The sequence below is a fragment of the Furipterus horrens genome, unplaced genomic scaffold (genome assembly GCF_987537825.1).
Source record: "Furipterus horrens unplaced genomic scaffold, mFurHor1.1.pri manual_scaffold_9, whole genome shotgun sequence".
In the NCBI taxonomy this organism is placed as follows: Eukaryota; Metazoa; Chordata; class Mammalia; order Chiroptera; family Furipteridae; genus Furipterus; species Furipterus horrens.
Window position 1 is genome coordinate 13,897,442 of NW_028327179.1, and position 16,867 is coordinate 13,914,308.

General features: G+C 42.5%; 1 protein-coding gene across 4 annotated transcripts in view; it reads left to right on the forward strand.

Annotated features, from left to right (window-relative positions):
- Positions 1 to 16,867, forward strand: part of OSBPL3 (oxysterol binding protein like 3) — a 151,808-nt gene that overhangs the window by 115,986 nt on the left and 18,955 nt on the right. For all 4 annotated transcript variants that reach the window (XM_090287098.1, XM_090287100.1, XM_090287099.1 and 1 more), the window contains 5 exons: positions 944 to 1,078; positions 2,016 to 2,106; positions 5,503 to 5,753; positions 8,424 to 8,561; positions 16,196 to 16,259. In XM_090287098.1, the coding sequence (XP_090143224.1) occupies positions 944 to 1,078; positions 2,016 to 2,106; positions 5,503 to 5,753; positions 8,424 to 8,561; positions 16,196 to 16,259 (679 nt within the window). The remainder of the gene's footprint in view (positions 1 to 943; positions 1,079 to 2,015; positions 2,107 to 5,502; positions 5,754 to 8,423; positions 8,562 to 16,195; positions 16,260 to 16,867) is intronic.

Genomic DNA, 16,867 nt, shown 5'->3' on the forward strand with positions numbered 1-16,867 from the left:
ACACCAGAGCCCCCAAGAGAATCAGTCTCACCTTCCTCTTCACTTCAAGACTCTCTACCACAGTCTTGGTCTCGTGTTAGGTGCGTTCTCTGCCCCAGTCGTTCAGGCCAGAATCCCGGTCTTACCCATCATGGTATCCCTCCGTGGCCAGCACAAAACAGTTGCTCAATTTGTTGAGGCAAATTGAATTTTCACTTACAACTTGACTAGAAAGCACCTTCCCCAGTGGGAAAGTCTAGATTCAGTGAAGAAGGGGATGGAAGGCCAGGAAAGATGAGAAAATCGTGAGATTCTATTGTGTTACTTATGGGGCAGCTGCTGAAGGGGACTGGGGATTTTCTTCCCTTGAGGAGTCATTGTGGTTGGAGAGAGACAGACAAAGAGAATTTATCTCATTCATCCATGAATAATGGATGATCTGCCACCAGGGACACTTCTGGACCAAAACACACTGTTCATTTGCCAACGGACGACTCAAAAGCAGCATGTTGGCCTCAGTGAGCACATGGGGCAGAAGAAAACTACATTGCTCTGAACCAGCCATGCAAACACATGTGTTCAGTACAATTCAGAGGACATTTTAAGATGAAAAGAAATCCTGCAGTGGTAGAAAATAAGAGGATATGATTCAGAGAGTGTTGGAATTTTTTTCTCTTAAATGGAACAAAGACTGACTGGGACATTCTTTTTCTGCTTTGAGTTAGTTTGTGGGCCTGAACAGCAATGTACCTGTAACTGAGGTGCCCGTTTGGAGAACACCTTTGTTTTTCATTTTATTTTGTGTGAGGCTTGCTTCTTCTCAACTCTGAAGCTAACCTTTGCTTTGAGCTGCTTGTTGGCATGGGCCTGTGACCTTGTGTATTGTGCAACAAAATCAGTTGTTTATTTTGCTGCTTTTGAGACTGTTTCTAAATATATGTATTTTTGTTTTTGTGTTAAATAGGAAAACTCCACAGATGACAACCGACCTCTGGTCCATCAGCTTTCCAATGAGAGTCGACTCTCCATCACTGATTCCCTTTCAGAGTTCTTTGATGCACAAGAAGTTCTGTTATCTCCAAGCTCTTCAGAAAATGAGGTCTGAGCACTGTTTTCAGTTAGGTGCCTCAGAGTCGCTTCTGTTGCTTTACCCATTCACTTGATAACCCATATTTAGAAACACTAAACTCAATCGCTACTTTCTACTATTGTATTCTCAGGATCTTCTTATAACTCGTATCCCCCAAAGCACAAAAGGATATGAGATCTTAGAAAGAAATGTTGTGAAAGTAGGTGTTGGGCACTTCTTTATTCTGTTACTTGATTTGTTATCCTTCTTTTCAATTACAGGGTAATAATTTTGACTGTTAGCTCTTTGATAATGTAATACTTCTATTACTGATTCAGAAATTAGCATTTTGTTTTTCTTTTGTCATTGAATTTGACCCATACTAATTTACAACATACAGCTATTATATTATTATATTATTATAATATTGTAATGCGGTTATTATAGTAATTTATAATATATAACAACATCGTTTTAAATTAATGCATAACATACTTTCTGGAGTAGGTAGTATCATAGTTGGCATTGCTGTGTCTAAGGGTGTATTGCTAATTTTACCCCTTCAGTATAGAAGTACTAATTTTGTTTATTAATTTCTATAGAGGATTCATTTTTTTCACAAATAGTTCAAAGACAAATTGTAACTCATTCTACCCAAACACTAACAAATTCTGATAATGTAGCCTGAATTTATACGAATTTTAATAACAACTAAAATCTTAAGTTTGCCTGAGTTTTCCTTGTGAGAACAAGTCAAGAAAGTGTAAGGATTTTAATAACAGGTGTTTGCTATAAACACCTCCTTTGCAAGAGAGCTGTGTGGGCCTGAATAAAAACAGCATTCAAAATTATTTCTCTAGGTTTGCAATGTGGGATTCAAAATGTTTGATGATTTGGAGGAAACGTTTTATGAAAACCTGGCTTGTTTACTTTCACTCTACAGTATATCATTTCTCCTTTCCCACAGGTTTCTGAGGATGATTCATATGCCAGTGACATAAGTGATAACCTGTCCTTGGACAATCTCAGTAACGATTTAGATAATGAGCGACAAACAGGTAAGATTTAAACTACTTGATCTCTAGAAGTTTGGATCTTTTCACAATACTGGTAAACATACACCAATTATAGAAATATCAAAGATTAATGCAACAGATAGCCCTTATATGGTCAAACATTCTCTCTGCAAACATAGTAGAATATAACTTTTTGTCTTTAGGTATCTAGTGGTTTTTATAATTTAGGAATTCTGTAGGGCTTAGATAGTAAAAGGTCTGTTCCGAGTAGCAATTTAGCTTCAGATTCTTTAAGATATCACATATGAAAGTAATAAACTTATATCTCCTTGAAATAGGGGCCCTCCAGTTATCCTAAGTTGTTCATTTATTACTGGTTGACCCCAGGAGTGGAAATGATGTCCAGGAAATGTTGTTTGAACCATGGGGTACCTGGAGTATCTGGCTGTTCCCAAACAACTCTGATTTGGCAGTACAGTGAGCAGACCGAAGTCTGTTTACCAAGGTGCCCTTAGGAGGAATCTGCCCATTGGACAGTTCTGTGCGAGAAGCATGTAGCATCAAATACTCCCAGTCTTGGTACTCTGTGTGCCTTGGTCTGTCTAGGTTTGTGCCATACATTGGGTACCCTGAGCACCACCTGTTTTCTTATCTATGTGGAAGACAGGGACCAGGTCAGGTCCTTTTTGATATTTTAGTGCTTCCCAGCTAAGTAAGTGTGTGTGAAATATGATGATGTTGAGTTGTTATCTGAATGCTAATGAGCCTACTCTTTGGCGACCACCATCCTCTGGAAGAACCTCCTTTCAGCATCACACCTGCTGGAAGTCCGATGCTCATTAGGCTCTATCTTGCCAGAAATGCTTCTGGAGCAATGAGTCCTTTGGTGGAAAAGTCTAAGAATCAGTGGTTCAAAGCAGAACCACTGTTATCAAACAAAGGAGCTACTTGCTTTATAGAAAAACAAGATGAATTGAAAGAGAGATAAAGAAACATCACTTATTCCCTTGTCAAATAGCATACGCACTAAAATGTAACTCACACTGTGGTTGAGGAAGGCCGACAACTGAAGAAGTCCTCTTTGAGGCCTTAGGAAGGGGGCCAAGGGTTCAGAGGTCTGAGTTGAGAACAGGGAACTGGCCCTCGAACCTAAAACCATAGCTGTGCTGAGTTGACACTAGCCAGGAAAAGCATAGAAGAGGTTAAGGCTGGTTTTCTCTATCTTATTTCACAGCTATTTTGCTAGAATGCTGACCAACGTTGCCTTGAACAAACACTGGGCCAAACCCAGCTGTCTTCTTTGGTAGTATTTGGAAACAAAAATAAATTCCCTCCAGTTGCTGAGGAAGATTAGATTTCTAAACATCAGTACTCTACTGAAAAGACTGGATATAGAAATAACTTTTGCATTTATGACACAATTTTGCCTACAAAAGGAAATAGGATTGGATCAAGGTCTTGATAAGTTATTGCTCTAGAATTTCTCTGAGCCCATAGTAAATGCTGGGTATTTAGAGTATTTCCTATTAATTTCTTTCCCCCTGAGTCAGATAGCTCTCACCATGTTGGGTGCTGTGGGGAAGTTATATAGTTAGGAATATAGATTCAGTGTTAACTCCAGCTCTGCCTCTCCCTGGTTATGTGTTCTAGGGCAGGTCACTTGACTGCTCTGTGCATCAATTTCTTCATGCATAAAATGGGGATAATAGTACTGTTTACTCAAGAGGTTGTTATAAAGAATAAGTGAGATAATGTCTATAATACTTAGAGGGCTTGCTGCCACAGAGTAAAAGCTAGGTGTGTATTAGCCATGAGTAGTAGTTGGATAGTGTTCTAAGAAGCTATTTCAAGATTACATGGAAAACTTTTTAAAATGTGATCATTTGCAGCTATTTACTTGTATAAATCACATTTTTATCCATGTTGAGCAATTAAAACAAATTCAGCAATTAATTGGATGCATAGGACTGCAAAATAGGACCCCAGTTTCATGCTCCTCTTTCATACTTTTCAAAGCAGCTTCTTTATTCAGAGCGATTGATTTTATAAAGAATAACTGTTAAATACTTATTTTTAACAAATAAATATATTCAAATATGATCATCTCACTACTTTCTCATATGTTGGTGTGATGCAAAAGATTTCATTTGAAAATAGGCTCTGTTGGGATGGGAAAAGAATTTCAGAGCACAAAGCAATGGAAGCTGTCACAAGGGAAAAGATCGATAGAGGCGCCTAACATACCTAACATGTAAATGTTTCATTCATCAAAAAACCACTAGACCAAACTGAAAGTAGATGTCAAATGGGGATTAAATTGTAAAGCAAATATAAAAACAAAGGATTATGTCTTAATGTATAAATAGGAAAGCGGACAATTCAGAAGAGAAGAAATGTTCTTGAAAGCATTCCAAATCACGCTAGGGAATTTCTAAATGGAATTTAAAAACAAGAAGATAACGCTGTCCACCTAACAACTGGCCAAAACCTAAAGGCGAATGATGACAAGCCTGAGAAGCCCCCAGCTGGTGGACACTCACGCACGCTGCTGCTGTGTGGGGAACCGACGCAGCCTTTTGGAGGAGCCCTCTGGTGATAGGGCTCCAAAGTCTAAAAATGTGCATAGCTTTTGGCATAGTAATTCCATTTCTATATTTCCTATGAAAATAATCATAGACAATCAAATATCTAGGAATACGAACATCCACTATTCTTTGCATCATAGCAAAACATTGAAATAAATCCAAGTTCAACAATAGATAAGTGATTCATTCAATTATGGCTCTATAGCATGGAATTATTTTTTTTACAGTCGTTAAAAAGGATGTTTTAGAAGAATTTTGAATAGCCTGGAAAAATACTTGTTAACTGGATAAGCAAAAGGCATATGAAGTATATCGATGGAGAAAACACTGAATGAAAATACTCCAAAATATAAATGACTACTACTTCTAGATAGTGGGATAATAGAAGACTTTATTTTCTTCATAATTATCCTATAATAAACACAATTGTTTTTTATCAGAATTTAAAGTGATTTTTAAACAAGTATTTTAAAAGATTTTTGATAAGGATTTGAGGTGCTCTTTAAAAATTATTTAAGAGATTAAAAGTGAAAACAGAAAGCTGCTCTGGGCATAGAAATCCAGCTTCCAGTTTTATTATAAGTGTATGTATAGCTATGAAGAACTAGCTTTTTGGAGCTTGAAGACCTCTCTGTGAGTGAAGCCCATGAATTTTAGTGCATGTAATTTTTGGCACTTAATTTAGTTGTGCAGAATTCTTTTTATCTTATGATTTTCCATCACATTCTGAACAACTGAGATTCATAGTAAAATTGAGTATGTTTTCGGTAAGGTTTTATTCATGGATTTTTTTTTTTTAATAGTAAAATAAAGTGAAAAGACTTATAAAAGAACAAGGCTGTTTCCCTTTCAGAGTCAGTTCTTGAAAGCAGTGGGGAAGCCAAGTCCAAAAGAAGAACTTGCTTGCCGGCCCCCTGCCCCAACACCAGTAACATCAGCTTGTGGAACATCCTGAGAAATAACATAGGCAAGGACCTGTCCAAAGTGGCCATGCCGGTGGAGCTGAACGAACCACTGAACACGCTGCAGAGGCTCTGCGAGGAGCTGGAGTACAGTGAGCTTCTGGACAAGGCCGCACAGACCCCCGACGCCCTGGAGAGGATGGTGAGGACACAGCCTGCAGACTGTGTCGTCTGCCTCGGCTCGGTCCGGCCCAGCCAGCATGGGCAGTGCCCCAGCCCCAGGCCCCTCTGGTGTTCCCTGGGATAGTTCTTTGGATAGGTTCATTCTCAGTGGCGTCTGGTTCCCCACTGCCTGTCTGTTTTTGGTCACCCTGTCAGGACTTGCCATGTGGCAGGGAAGGTAGCGGTGGGTGGCGCTTCTCTGTGACAGCGGATGCCTGGGGGTAGTTCTGCTCTGTGGATTTGTGTTTCTTCTTTTTCCAGAACCTTCCATGTGATTTTTCTGATAAGCCTGGCTGGAAAACATATTTTGCGGGATATCTGGGTGTTTATTTTTACTGTCCCGGGGGGACAAAATTTAATTTCGCAAGCTGTTTTCCTTCTCTAGAGTAAATTTCCCTTGAGAATGTTTGTTTATTTTTGGAATTGTCCAATCAGGTCTTAGATTTTCAGGAAATAACACTCACAGAAGAGATTTTCACATAAGAAACATTCCCCCTGCCTTCTGATTCTATAGAGTTGGGATTTTTTTGTTTGTTTGTTTGTTTTTGAAGCTCACCCGAGGAAAACTCACCTTCTGTCCCCTACTCAGTTAGCACTCCCAACGAAGGGGCTTCCGAGTGTCTCATCCTTCCCCATCTCGTGGGGGAGTCCGTGGTGGTAACACTATGGGGAACTCAGCCCTTCCTGTGACTGTGGCCGACTTTGTTCTCCAAGGATTTCTCTTCCTCTTTTTGCTTTCTCACCTGTTATCTGCTCAACAGTGAGGTCATCTATTGTATGGGAGGCTGGGACTGCCGCGTCCCCCCGGGTTTCTGTCCTGGGCATTGGCTGGTTGGCCAAGTTGGAGCTGGCACACCCCCTTGGCTTCAGGTCCTGCAGTCACCCTCTAGCTGCTAGGGGGCACCGTTTTTTCCTAAATTCCAAGCATTCTGCGATTTCAGTCTTGATTAGAACTTCATTACTTGAGTGATTTGAAGATTAAGGGGAACTCTGGTGGGTGAAGGGAGACATTCATAGTCATTCCAGAGTCTCCAGGGTCCTCTCCCATCAAAGGATAATAAGAGCAGAAGAGAAAAACAAGCCCTGTGTCTTTTCAGCCTTCTTTGTTGCTCTTCCCCAGAGAATTTCTGCTCAACAAAGAACTTCCAAGGCAAGTGTAAAAAGTCAGCATCTTTAAAGACAACGATTGACTTTGAAGATGAAAATATTCGTAAAGGTTTTTCATGCGTGTGGCAATTTAGAAACCTTTAGGTCGTTCAGCTGACTGATGCTGTAATTGACCTTGAGGAGAAGCTTGGGGAAAGGCTGGGCATTCCAGCAGATGCACTGGAGGAAAAGTGCCACAAAACACTGAGCAGGAACCTTGTCCTGGGGTTGCGCTCACTCCTCTGTGGGTCAGCTCGTGCCCCTGCCTGGATTCTCTCTCCTGTTCCAGCCCCAAAGGAGGAGGCTGCATCGTGCCTGCTCCCTCCCTCCCGTCTCCCCCAGCATCATGAATGACACCGAGTTCATTTATACGTTTTGTTATACTTCAAATCGTGAAGGTGATTCAGGGGTGGTTCAGCATTCAGTATAGACAATGTGGCCTTACTGTTTAAGGGGTAACAGACATCTGAGGGAGCAGAGAGAAGAATAGATACCCAGGTTTCAAGAACAAAGACTGAATTGAACATAGTGAATTGGTTTGTATAAACTATCCAGCCGCTCTAGAGCATTCTATAGTGTGAGAGGGTGAAGTGGATCCTATTTGCAAAAGGCAAAGGAAAGTTATGGGACTAGTGAACATTTGCGAAGGCCACTCCACTTTTTTTCCGAGATAAGAAACTTCATGAATTGTGTTGGAAAGATGAAATGTGGAGATTGTTACTCGATATTATAAAGGGAAAGCTGCTATCGGTACTTAGGTTTAAATTTTTGGCTGCCTCATCCCTCCCCCACCCCCAAAAGATATGAATAATAATGTGTTTTTGGTACCTGGAAAGGGGAAATGATAAAAATGCCGAGAGCTTCACAGTGGGGCCCATTAAAGGAACTTGCTTATTTCTTGTTTACCTGTAGTTCTCCTTTCTTTTCCTTTTTGAGTTTCCCTTTTATCCTCCTCCCACCCCAACCCCCCAACCAAAGCAGAACTTTTAAAAAGGCACTGTGCTCTGTCCTGTGGCTTGTTGCTCAGGCTTAGGAAATGACTCTCACAGATTTTCTTTTGACAAAATGAATTTTGGGATGTCTACAGTATCAAGTTGGGAATGGTTAAACTTTGGATGCTCGTTCCTGAATTTTGAGGGGAGTTTGGCTTTTTTAATGCCCCTCTTCCCCCTCCTCCCCGAAAACCTTAGCACGGTATCAGATGCTCAGATACTGTCAGGTTTAGGGGTGCTGCACTCAGCTTAACAGCGCCAAAACAGTGCAATTCATGTGGTAAATACCATGATCTCGAGAGCCTCTGCCAGCTTTTAGGCATCAGGACAGATGGGCAGGTTGAAGATGTTTATGTAGTTTGTCTCCGAGGCTACAACGAGCATTACTTGAGCCTGCACCTTTAAACCAGAGTTGCTTAGGTTGTCCTTAGACCAGAGACAAATCTTTGGCTTTCTCTGACGTAAACCACGGCTCCAGAGAAATAACAGCGTTCTTCACTCACTCTCCTTAGGTGCACGTGGCCGCCTTCGCTGTGTCGGCTTATGCGTCCAGCTACTTTCGGGCTGGAAGCAAGCCCTTTAACCCGGTTCTTGGAGAAACATACGAGTGTATTCGAGAGGACAAGGGCTTCCAGTATTTTTCAGAACAGGTGGGTATACATCCTTTTTGTTCGTGCGTATACCCTTTTGTCCACTTACACTGGAGGAGTTGCTTATGCCTCCCATTACATGTGCTTTTGAAATATTTATGTTCCACCTTTCACTAGCTTCAAAGCAACTGAGATAATTACAGCGCTTTTACACATAAAGAGAGGGATTGTGTTCCCTTCCATGGAAACCTAGTCACCACCCCTGGGCACGAAGGTACTAGCAACATGAGCTCTCTCGCTTGGCCCTATGCATTGACAAGGCCTTTCTGTTCCAAGTCATAGTGAGAGAAAATTCCAAAGTAAGAAGCATTTGCCCAGCTGCCATTTAGAGGTTTAAAGTGCACACCCTCAACGCGCTGACACCATCGTTCTAGAGCATGAGTGTCCCCATCGGGATGGGTAGCAGTGAATAAATGCAGTAGTCTGGATTTTAAGAATATTCATTCATGTATTTATTCAGTCCATAAATGTTTCTTGAACACGTACCGTGTTCCTGGCATTGCTCCAGGTACTGGGAGAATGCAGTGGTGTGGAGCCGCGATGCCTGTCCCCCTCTAATGGAGGCACATACTTCCTGCTTACACTGCCTGAGTTCCTTAAGCATCCACAAGACTCTTCCCATCTCAGAATTAGCAGAGAATAATGTTCAAGAACAGACCGCTTAGGTTCAAAGTCCAGCTCTACCTCTCCCTAGGTTTGGAACCCAGAGCAAGCTGCTTCCTGTCTCTGGGCTTCAGTCCCCTCTTTAAAGCAGAGGTGATGATAACAGTGCAGATCTCAGGTGGCTTTGTAAGGATTAAATGAGATACACTGTCCAGAACACGTAGACCAGGCTCTGACCCATGAAGTAAAAAGTGTGCTATGAGCGTTTGCTTTCATTTCTGATGCTGGATGGCTTGGTTTGCAATACTGTAGTATTGGCAACATGCAAAATATCTGTCAACAAGGAATTTTTTAGCATACGTTGGGTCCAAAGATACTGAAAATAAAAATGGAAAACAATTCTCTCCCTCCTGGTCAAGGCAGTGACTGAACATGTCCACCCGCCATAGATCCCTGGATGTCACCCTAGGAACATGAAACACGACTGGTTTGATACATTTCTCTCCTCCCAATTCTTAGAAAACTGAGGGAAAAGGGGTGGGGTTTTCTAAAGTATTGTCTTCCTTCCTGTCATCGTCCTGCCCTCTTTATCAATGGGATGTGCATCCTGGGGGTAGGGAGCAGAGGGTGGTGTGGCCGGGGGCTTCTGAAGACGTGCTTGGCCTCACTGTAAGTTACAGACAGTGTTCTCTGAAACTCAAAGGAAAATGGACACAAAGCAGTCCCGAATTACAAAAGCACATTGTCACTAGCTTTCCAGTTAGAAGCTAAAGTAAGAAATTGAACACTGATATTGGGGAGATAAGGGGTTAAATCAGTAGTTAAAGAAATAAGATAGCCTGATTCAAATTCGTCTGGGTTATTTAAATACTTAACCTAAAATGGAATGAAAATGTAATTTGGTTACCATGGCGTTATATGCACTCATGTGAAAAACAGAGGCCAAAAATAGCCCCAAACTACAGCCAACAATCAGGGTAAGATGAGTGGGTACAAGAAACAATAGTAACATGAGGTTGTTCAAAGCTAAGCTTCAACCCTGTGAGCCCCTGACAGGGCAGGTGCAAGTTCAGGACCGGCCTGTGTATCTCGCGGGGGTGCGGAGAGAAAGCGGAACTCCCGGGCACATGTGCAGAGGTGGGGAGAGCCTTACATTACATAACTCATCTTCAGTTCCATGAGATGGATCCCGAGGACATAAGCAGGAAAAAGATCTGGTCATTGTTAATAGCCTAGGGAGTGCTGGGTACAAAGTAGACCTGCTTTCAAATCCAAACTCCAACCCTTACTCTGTGCATGGCTTTGTGTTAGTGACTTACATTTCCCGAGCCTCTGTTGTTTGTTTATAAAATAGGAGTGGTAATGCTGGCTCGTAGGTGGCGGTCAGGCTTAAGTGAAATCGTAATACACTGATATGTAGAGTATTAGTGCACTGAGGATAGTGAGCATTCAGCACATGGTTACTGCTCTTTTATTTAGAGGCAACTTTTAAAATCTTTTTAAATACACAGTGTCAAGAATAGTAAGAGGAGAGTTGAAATAAGATATACTATATCTTCTGCGCTGCTCATTCAAGTGCTCTGAAGGGGGCGTAATGTAACTGGTGTGTCTCTGACGGAAAGCCAGCAGGGGGCAGCCAGGAGTCCTCACGGCTGGCTTCCCCAGGGTGATACCACCAATCCTGACAACCGCAGAGCCACCTCCTCTGTCTGGCATTTAGCCTCATGGCCTTAGATAGTTAGTTCTTTTAATACACCCAGGAACGGATGAGTCTGTTGGAGATAGGGCCACGCTAAGGTTGCAAGAGGCTGATACGTAAGCTGGAATGCTGCTATATGCATTTACTGTGAAAAATAGGCCTGCCGCGGGGACCAGAAGACTTGGTAGGCATGAGCAGGCGTACTTTCCCCAGAGACAATGACTCGGGAAGCTGAAATTAGAATCATGAGGTGAGTGTCGTGAGAAAGAGGTGCTGTTCAGTTCAGTGTGCCAGGTGGCGCACCTGCCCCAGGAGTGGAGAGCGTTTCGGCCAGGGCCTCCCTTTTCCCGGCCGGCAGAAGGCGCATCACTGAGGTCTTCACCTCCCTCGCCTGCCTTTGTTGATGCCGACTGGATGGGCATGAAGACTTCCTAACGTAACACACCTGGAGAGTGCCAGAGCGTTTATTCTGTCTCACGCTGGCACCTGCCAGTGTGGCTCTTTCTGCTTCTGGCCCAGGAGACGTTGCACCTCCATGGAGACAGCATGACTGCCCTCATCCATTATGTACAGGGGGCCTCTTTGCTTTCTTGTACCTCTACAATGAGTAGAGGTCACTGAATGACTAACATAATAAGCTGGGAAGGACCCCCAAATTAACATTTTTGGGTGGAATTTTTTTCTAACGAGGACTTTGATGGAAATCATATCTCCAAGTGAAAGGAACTGGAAAGTGTCAAGTTACTTAGCTTTTCTGCTGTGTTTTCTGGACATCATTTGAAAAGTGACATCTGTCCCTTTCCTCCAAGTCTGGGGTTTTGTTGCTCTGTGGTTTGGGTGGGCACGTAGATGTCCAAAGCGGTCAGTAGTCAGGGAGACTGTAGTAAGTGCTACTTCCCAGAGTTAAGCTACCTCAGGCTCTGTTATTTCTCACCTAAAGGAGCAAAAAATGTAATGTTAGGATGACTCATGCAGTCAGAAACCAGAGAAAACATTTGCTGTCCAGATTTTCCCCCTAACAATTAAGTACTAAGTGTGCAGAGTGCTCTACACCTTTAAAACATGTAGAGGATCTTATTTGGTCTTCAAAAGATCCACTGTGTGGCAGGCAAGGAGAGGGTCAGTTACAGGTGAGGAAACCGAGGCCAAGGGCAGCAGCACCTCCCAGTCCCCCTTAGCTAACGTCCTTTGTTTCTGCTCCCCTGTCCCCTCCCTGTCACCTTTTTTGGGAGTCTCTTGTGTAGGTTTATGGCTGTGCTTAGAGCTGCTGGACTTCTCAGCTGTCCATGTGAAAATAGCCTTTTGTGTACTGTTCAGATTTTGTCTGTCTTTGCCCCTGAAACCTTTCACGCTCTAGACTCATGGTAGGACTGTGTTCTCAGCTCCCACTGTGGGCTGGCGGGTGGCCTTCGTGGATGGGGTACTTCCAGGAGTAGATTATAAACATTCCTGTCATATGTTCCACTGTCTTGGGAAAGGAGCTTCCTTTGTGCCGAGAAATCTGATTCAGCCTTGGCTTTTGAAATAAGCCCAGAATTTGGGAGGAAGAGACTTCCCCTCTCTCCTCAGGGACTGAGGCTCCCGCCGCCTGGCACAGAGCAAACACTAGTTTGGAGCTTCATCTGTGACTAGAGGGCTTACTTCAGTTAGCTTTGCTTCTCTGTGTCCCTTTGGGAAAGGTTTGCTGTCTAAATTTAGGATATGCAATTAAGCTATTACCTAAAAGTGGCTTTTCCTAATTACCTGAAACTTCAACTGTCAGGTCCCTTGTTCCACTCAACTTAGCCGTTTGCCCACCCGGCCACAGACCCGTGAGAGTGGGGCAGAAACGCTGAATGGAGTTATTGGAAGTTACTAAAATGGAAGAAGTTAACATGAAGTGTTTTTTGCTTTGTTCTATGGGCTCAGCCCTTCTTCCTTTTCTGTGAGTCATCAGGAGATCTTGAACAAAAATTCTTGGGCAGACTATAAATAACCACGCCTATCACCTCTCTGAATAGTTCTTTTATCTCCTAGAAGCCAGAAGTATTTACTACTGATCACAGTGGCATCTTAGTTAAAGATATGGTCAGAGGGAAATTCAAGCTGTTCCAATAAAACTGGCCGTCAATTCAGTATAAGGTGCCTAAGCCAGTGCCTCTCCATTTCCAGGCCATCGCTTAATGTGTTTTTTGTTTTCTATTTGTGGGGGTTTTTGTTGTTGTTTTGTTTTTTGCAAGGACCTATATGTGTATCAAATAAGAGATTAACTCTGAACACAGAGGAAGAGAAAATAATTGGCAACTGCATTTTCCCCCGAACCAGGCCAGTATCTTTGGCATCATTCTTAATAGCTCCTTCCGTTTTCACTGCCTCCCCCACTGGTGCTGGACACGGTGCCCACGCCTCCATAATCAATGACTGGGATTATTGCAGTAGGCTCACTACCTGGTTTCTTGTTTCCATAGCAGGTTCTCACCCCCAGCCAGGGTCATTGCTTCAAGTAGGTGCCACATGATCTCTAAACTCTCCAATGACTTCCCATGTCACTTGGAATAAAAGCGGAAGTCCTGGCCACGGTCCGCAAAGCCCTCCCCGTGCCACCCCCAGATAACATCCCCTCCCTCCTGCTTTCTCTCATTCAGTCTCAGCAGCGCTGCCTTTTTGCTTCTCCTAAAACACACTAAGTATTTGCCAGCCCTGGGCGGTGGCTGTGTCTTCCGCCTGGGACGCCTTTCTCCCAGCTCTGTGTGTGTGTGGTAATGGCCTTACTTCTCTTCGCCTCAGAACTTGACATTATTGGGACTCCTGCTCCAACTCTGTCTGGAATAGCACTAACACCAACCCCTCCTCTACCTTTATGACTGACTTTATTCTTAACGCTGTCACTACAGCCCTGGCTGGTGTGGCTCAGTGGATTGAGTGCCGGCCTGTGAACCAAATGCCGGTTTGATTCCCGGTCAGGGCACATGCCCGGGTTATGGGCCAGGTCCCCAGTTGAGGGTGTGCGAGAGGCAACCACACATTGGTGTTTCTCTCCCTTTTGCTCCCTCCCTTCCCCTCTCTCTAAAAATGTATAAATAAAATCTTTAAAAAAAAACAAAACAAAACACTGTCACTACTGACAAATGATCTACTTATTTGTTTATTGCCTACCTCCCCCTCTTCTGTGCTAAAATGTAAACTCCACGAGGGTGGAGGTTTTTGTTTCTTTTGTTTCTCATTATACTCCTGACACCTTGTGGCAGTCAGGAGTGTTCGATGAGTGCCCTGGAGAGACTGGCCCCTGGGTCCCCGCCCTGGATGGTTTCCTTCCACCTGGCACTTGATCTCTTTTCCACAGCCGCCCTTTTGAGGGTGGGTGTGAGTCAGGAACGAGGAGGGCTATGTAGTTATGTCTCTGGACAGCTGCAGAATTGCTGTATTTAAGGGATATTTGCATAAATCTAAAAAAGAAAAACTTATAAAATACACAAATATTGAAATACACTCTTTTCTCATCTGCTTCTCACCTTTTGATACATTCAAAACATAAATCAAAAATGATTAGGGCAGGGTGAAGAAAGACTTCAAATGTATAAATAAATTGCAAGAATTCTTCACCAACAGGGGAACTGTTTGACCTCAGGCTTGTAGATAGAAATGTGCATATAAAAACCATATATACTAATTTCCTGAATGTTTGGGGATCCTTACCAATCAGAAATTGCTCTAAATTGATTGGGATGGACAGGGATGCAAGAAAACCGGTCTAAACTGGATTTAGGCAGTAGGCTAACAGATCATGTCCACTCCAGGGCTGGTTCAATTCAGACTCAAACTAAGCAGCAAATGCCTCTCTGGGCTACGTGGGTTAATGTGAATAAAAACTCAACACTAAGTCAGGACTCTAGGTTATCCTGTCCCTGCTGTTCTCTGCCTAGAGGGGTGTCGCCCAGAAGTGATTTTCAGACCATGTTCCTCATTGCAGTTGAGGGTCCAGAGCTAGATGGATTTGAGGAGCTGTTATCTCTCCCCTAAAACCATGCTGTGAACCAAACATGCCAGGTTTTACCCTCTCTTCTTCCCTGTGGGTGTGTTGGGGAAGCCTGACTTAACCTTTCTGGTTTCTGTCTCCTCATTTGTAATATGAAACCTTGGGGCTGAATGCTCTCAATGTAACATACTTTGCTATGAACCAGCTAACAGAAATTTCTGGAAACAAGGCTGGCATCATTACTCTGTTTCACTAATACTGAATTATAATAACAGTGCATGTACGGTCATGTTCCTCCAATTACTGAGGAGCCGTCTTCTCATTAGTGTCTTCATTAGTGAATCAACCCAAAATAATGGCTCCAGCGACAAAAGACAGGGGAGGTGCTACAGTCTTCACTAGAGGGGATTCTCAGATTCTCTTCCCTAGAAGTAATGGTGTATTTACTCAGTTGCATATTTCTATCTTGGTAGTGAGTAAAATTTTTTTCTTAGCAGTTGACTAATGTATCTTTCATAATTGTTTGTTTAGCTCTTTGTAGAAACATTATTCTTTTTAAAAAATTATCTCGAATCAGTCTTCCTGTAAGTAATTTGCCAAGAGGCTGGACTTGTGATTTAATTTTCAAAAGAGTGGAATCTGCAGAGCCGAAGAATTTTATTTTTATTGAATTAATTGGGGTGACACTGATTAACAGAATTATACAGGTTTCAGGCGCACAGTTCTGCAACACGTCATCTGTACACTGTACTGTGTGTGCACCTCCCCAAGTCAAGTCTCCTTCCATCACCGTTTTTCCCCCTGACACCCTCTTCTACCTCCCCCTACCCCCCCACCATCACCACACTATTTTCTGTGTCCATGAGTTTTTTCCCTTTTCTCTTTAGCTCACTCCCTCTACCCCCAGCCACCCAGCAAAAAGAGTTTTTGTGTTGCTTAGAAGTAGCATTTAAAAATATTTATGATTTGACAATAATTAAATGCAAATACTTTCAGAACAGCTAATAGGGATTTTGACATTGGTAGACAATGCCAGATGATAGGGTTCATGAGTGGGCAGCCCTTGCATGCCCTTGATTTTATTATCATGTCTTTCCAAACATGTCTCTGTCCTCATTACTCACCACCTGACTGCTTTTCTCCCAAGTTTCCAGAGGCTCCCATTCACCCAGTTTCTTCTTATCCCTAATGAACTTGAGCAAATTGAAACTGACCATACTAGGGGCACGCCCTTAAGGACTGACTTGTTGAAAGAAAATGGAAGTTCATTCACTGAGACACTGAGCATTGTTCCATCTCAACGCAAGGGAGAAAGAATGGACTTCAGGAGACACAAAAGTTAACAATTTGTTTGTTTGTGACCTTTGTTTCCATCAGGTCAGCCACCACCCACCTATCTCTGCATGTCACGCTGAGTCTGGAAATTTTGTTTTCTGGCAAGGTAATGTGCTAACGTACTTGACCCCCACTGTTTTTTTTTTTTTTTTTTTTTTTTTTTTTGTGATGTTATAGATTTATGTTATTAAAGAACTTCTGTTAAATGCTTGTTAAGATTAAAAGTGGGCCCTGAACTTTGACTCGCTGGAAGGATCTGCTCATGATCTCGCCTGTTATCTCTGAATAACTGATATTTGTTTCATAATTGAGGAGTCAGGAGGATAATTTAGTCATCCCCTCTTTTAAAAATTCTCAATCTTGTGGTCACCACCATTTATTCCTGTAACTTTATCTTATTCCATAGACACTTGAAATGCCTCACATTTCAAGAGACACAAATTGTTTACTTCCTTATCAGAGTCTAGATAGCAGAGGAGTTTTTGTTTTTAAATTTTTTAATTTTTATTTCTAAAATTACATTTACATTGCTGACTTTTTCTTCATTTTGAGAGCAGTTTCTATATTCAGTTTGTATTTTGGATTTGGGAGAGTATGGGTTCTGAATAATAAATAAGGCTACAAATATTTTCCAAATGGGTTGATTAACTCTGTTAACTCATTTATTCACTCAAAAGTCAGAGTGTACGTTATAGAAAGAAAATGTGAGCATCT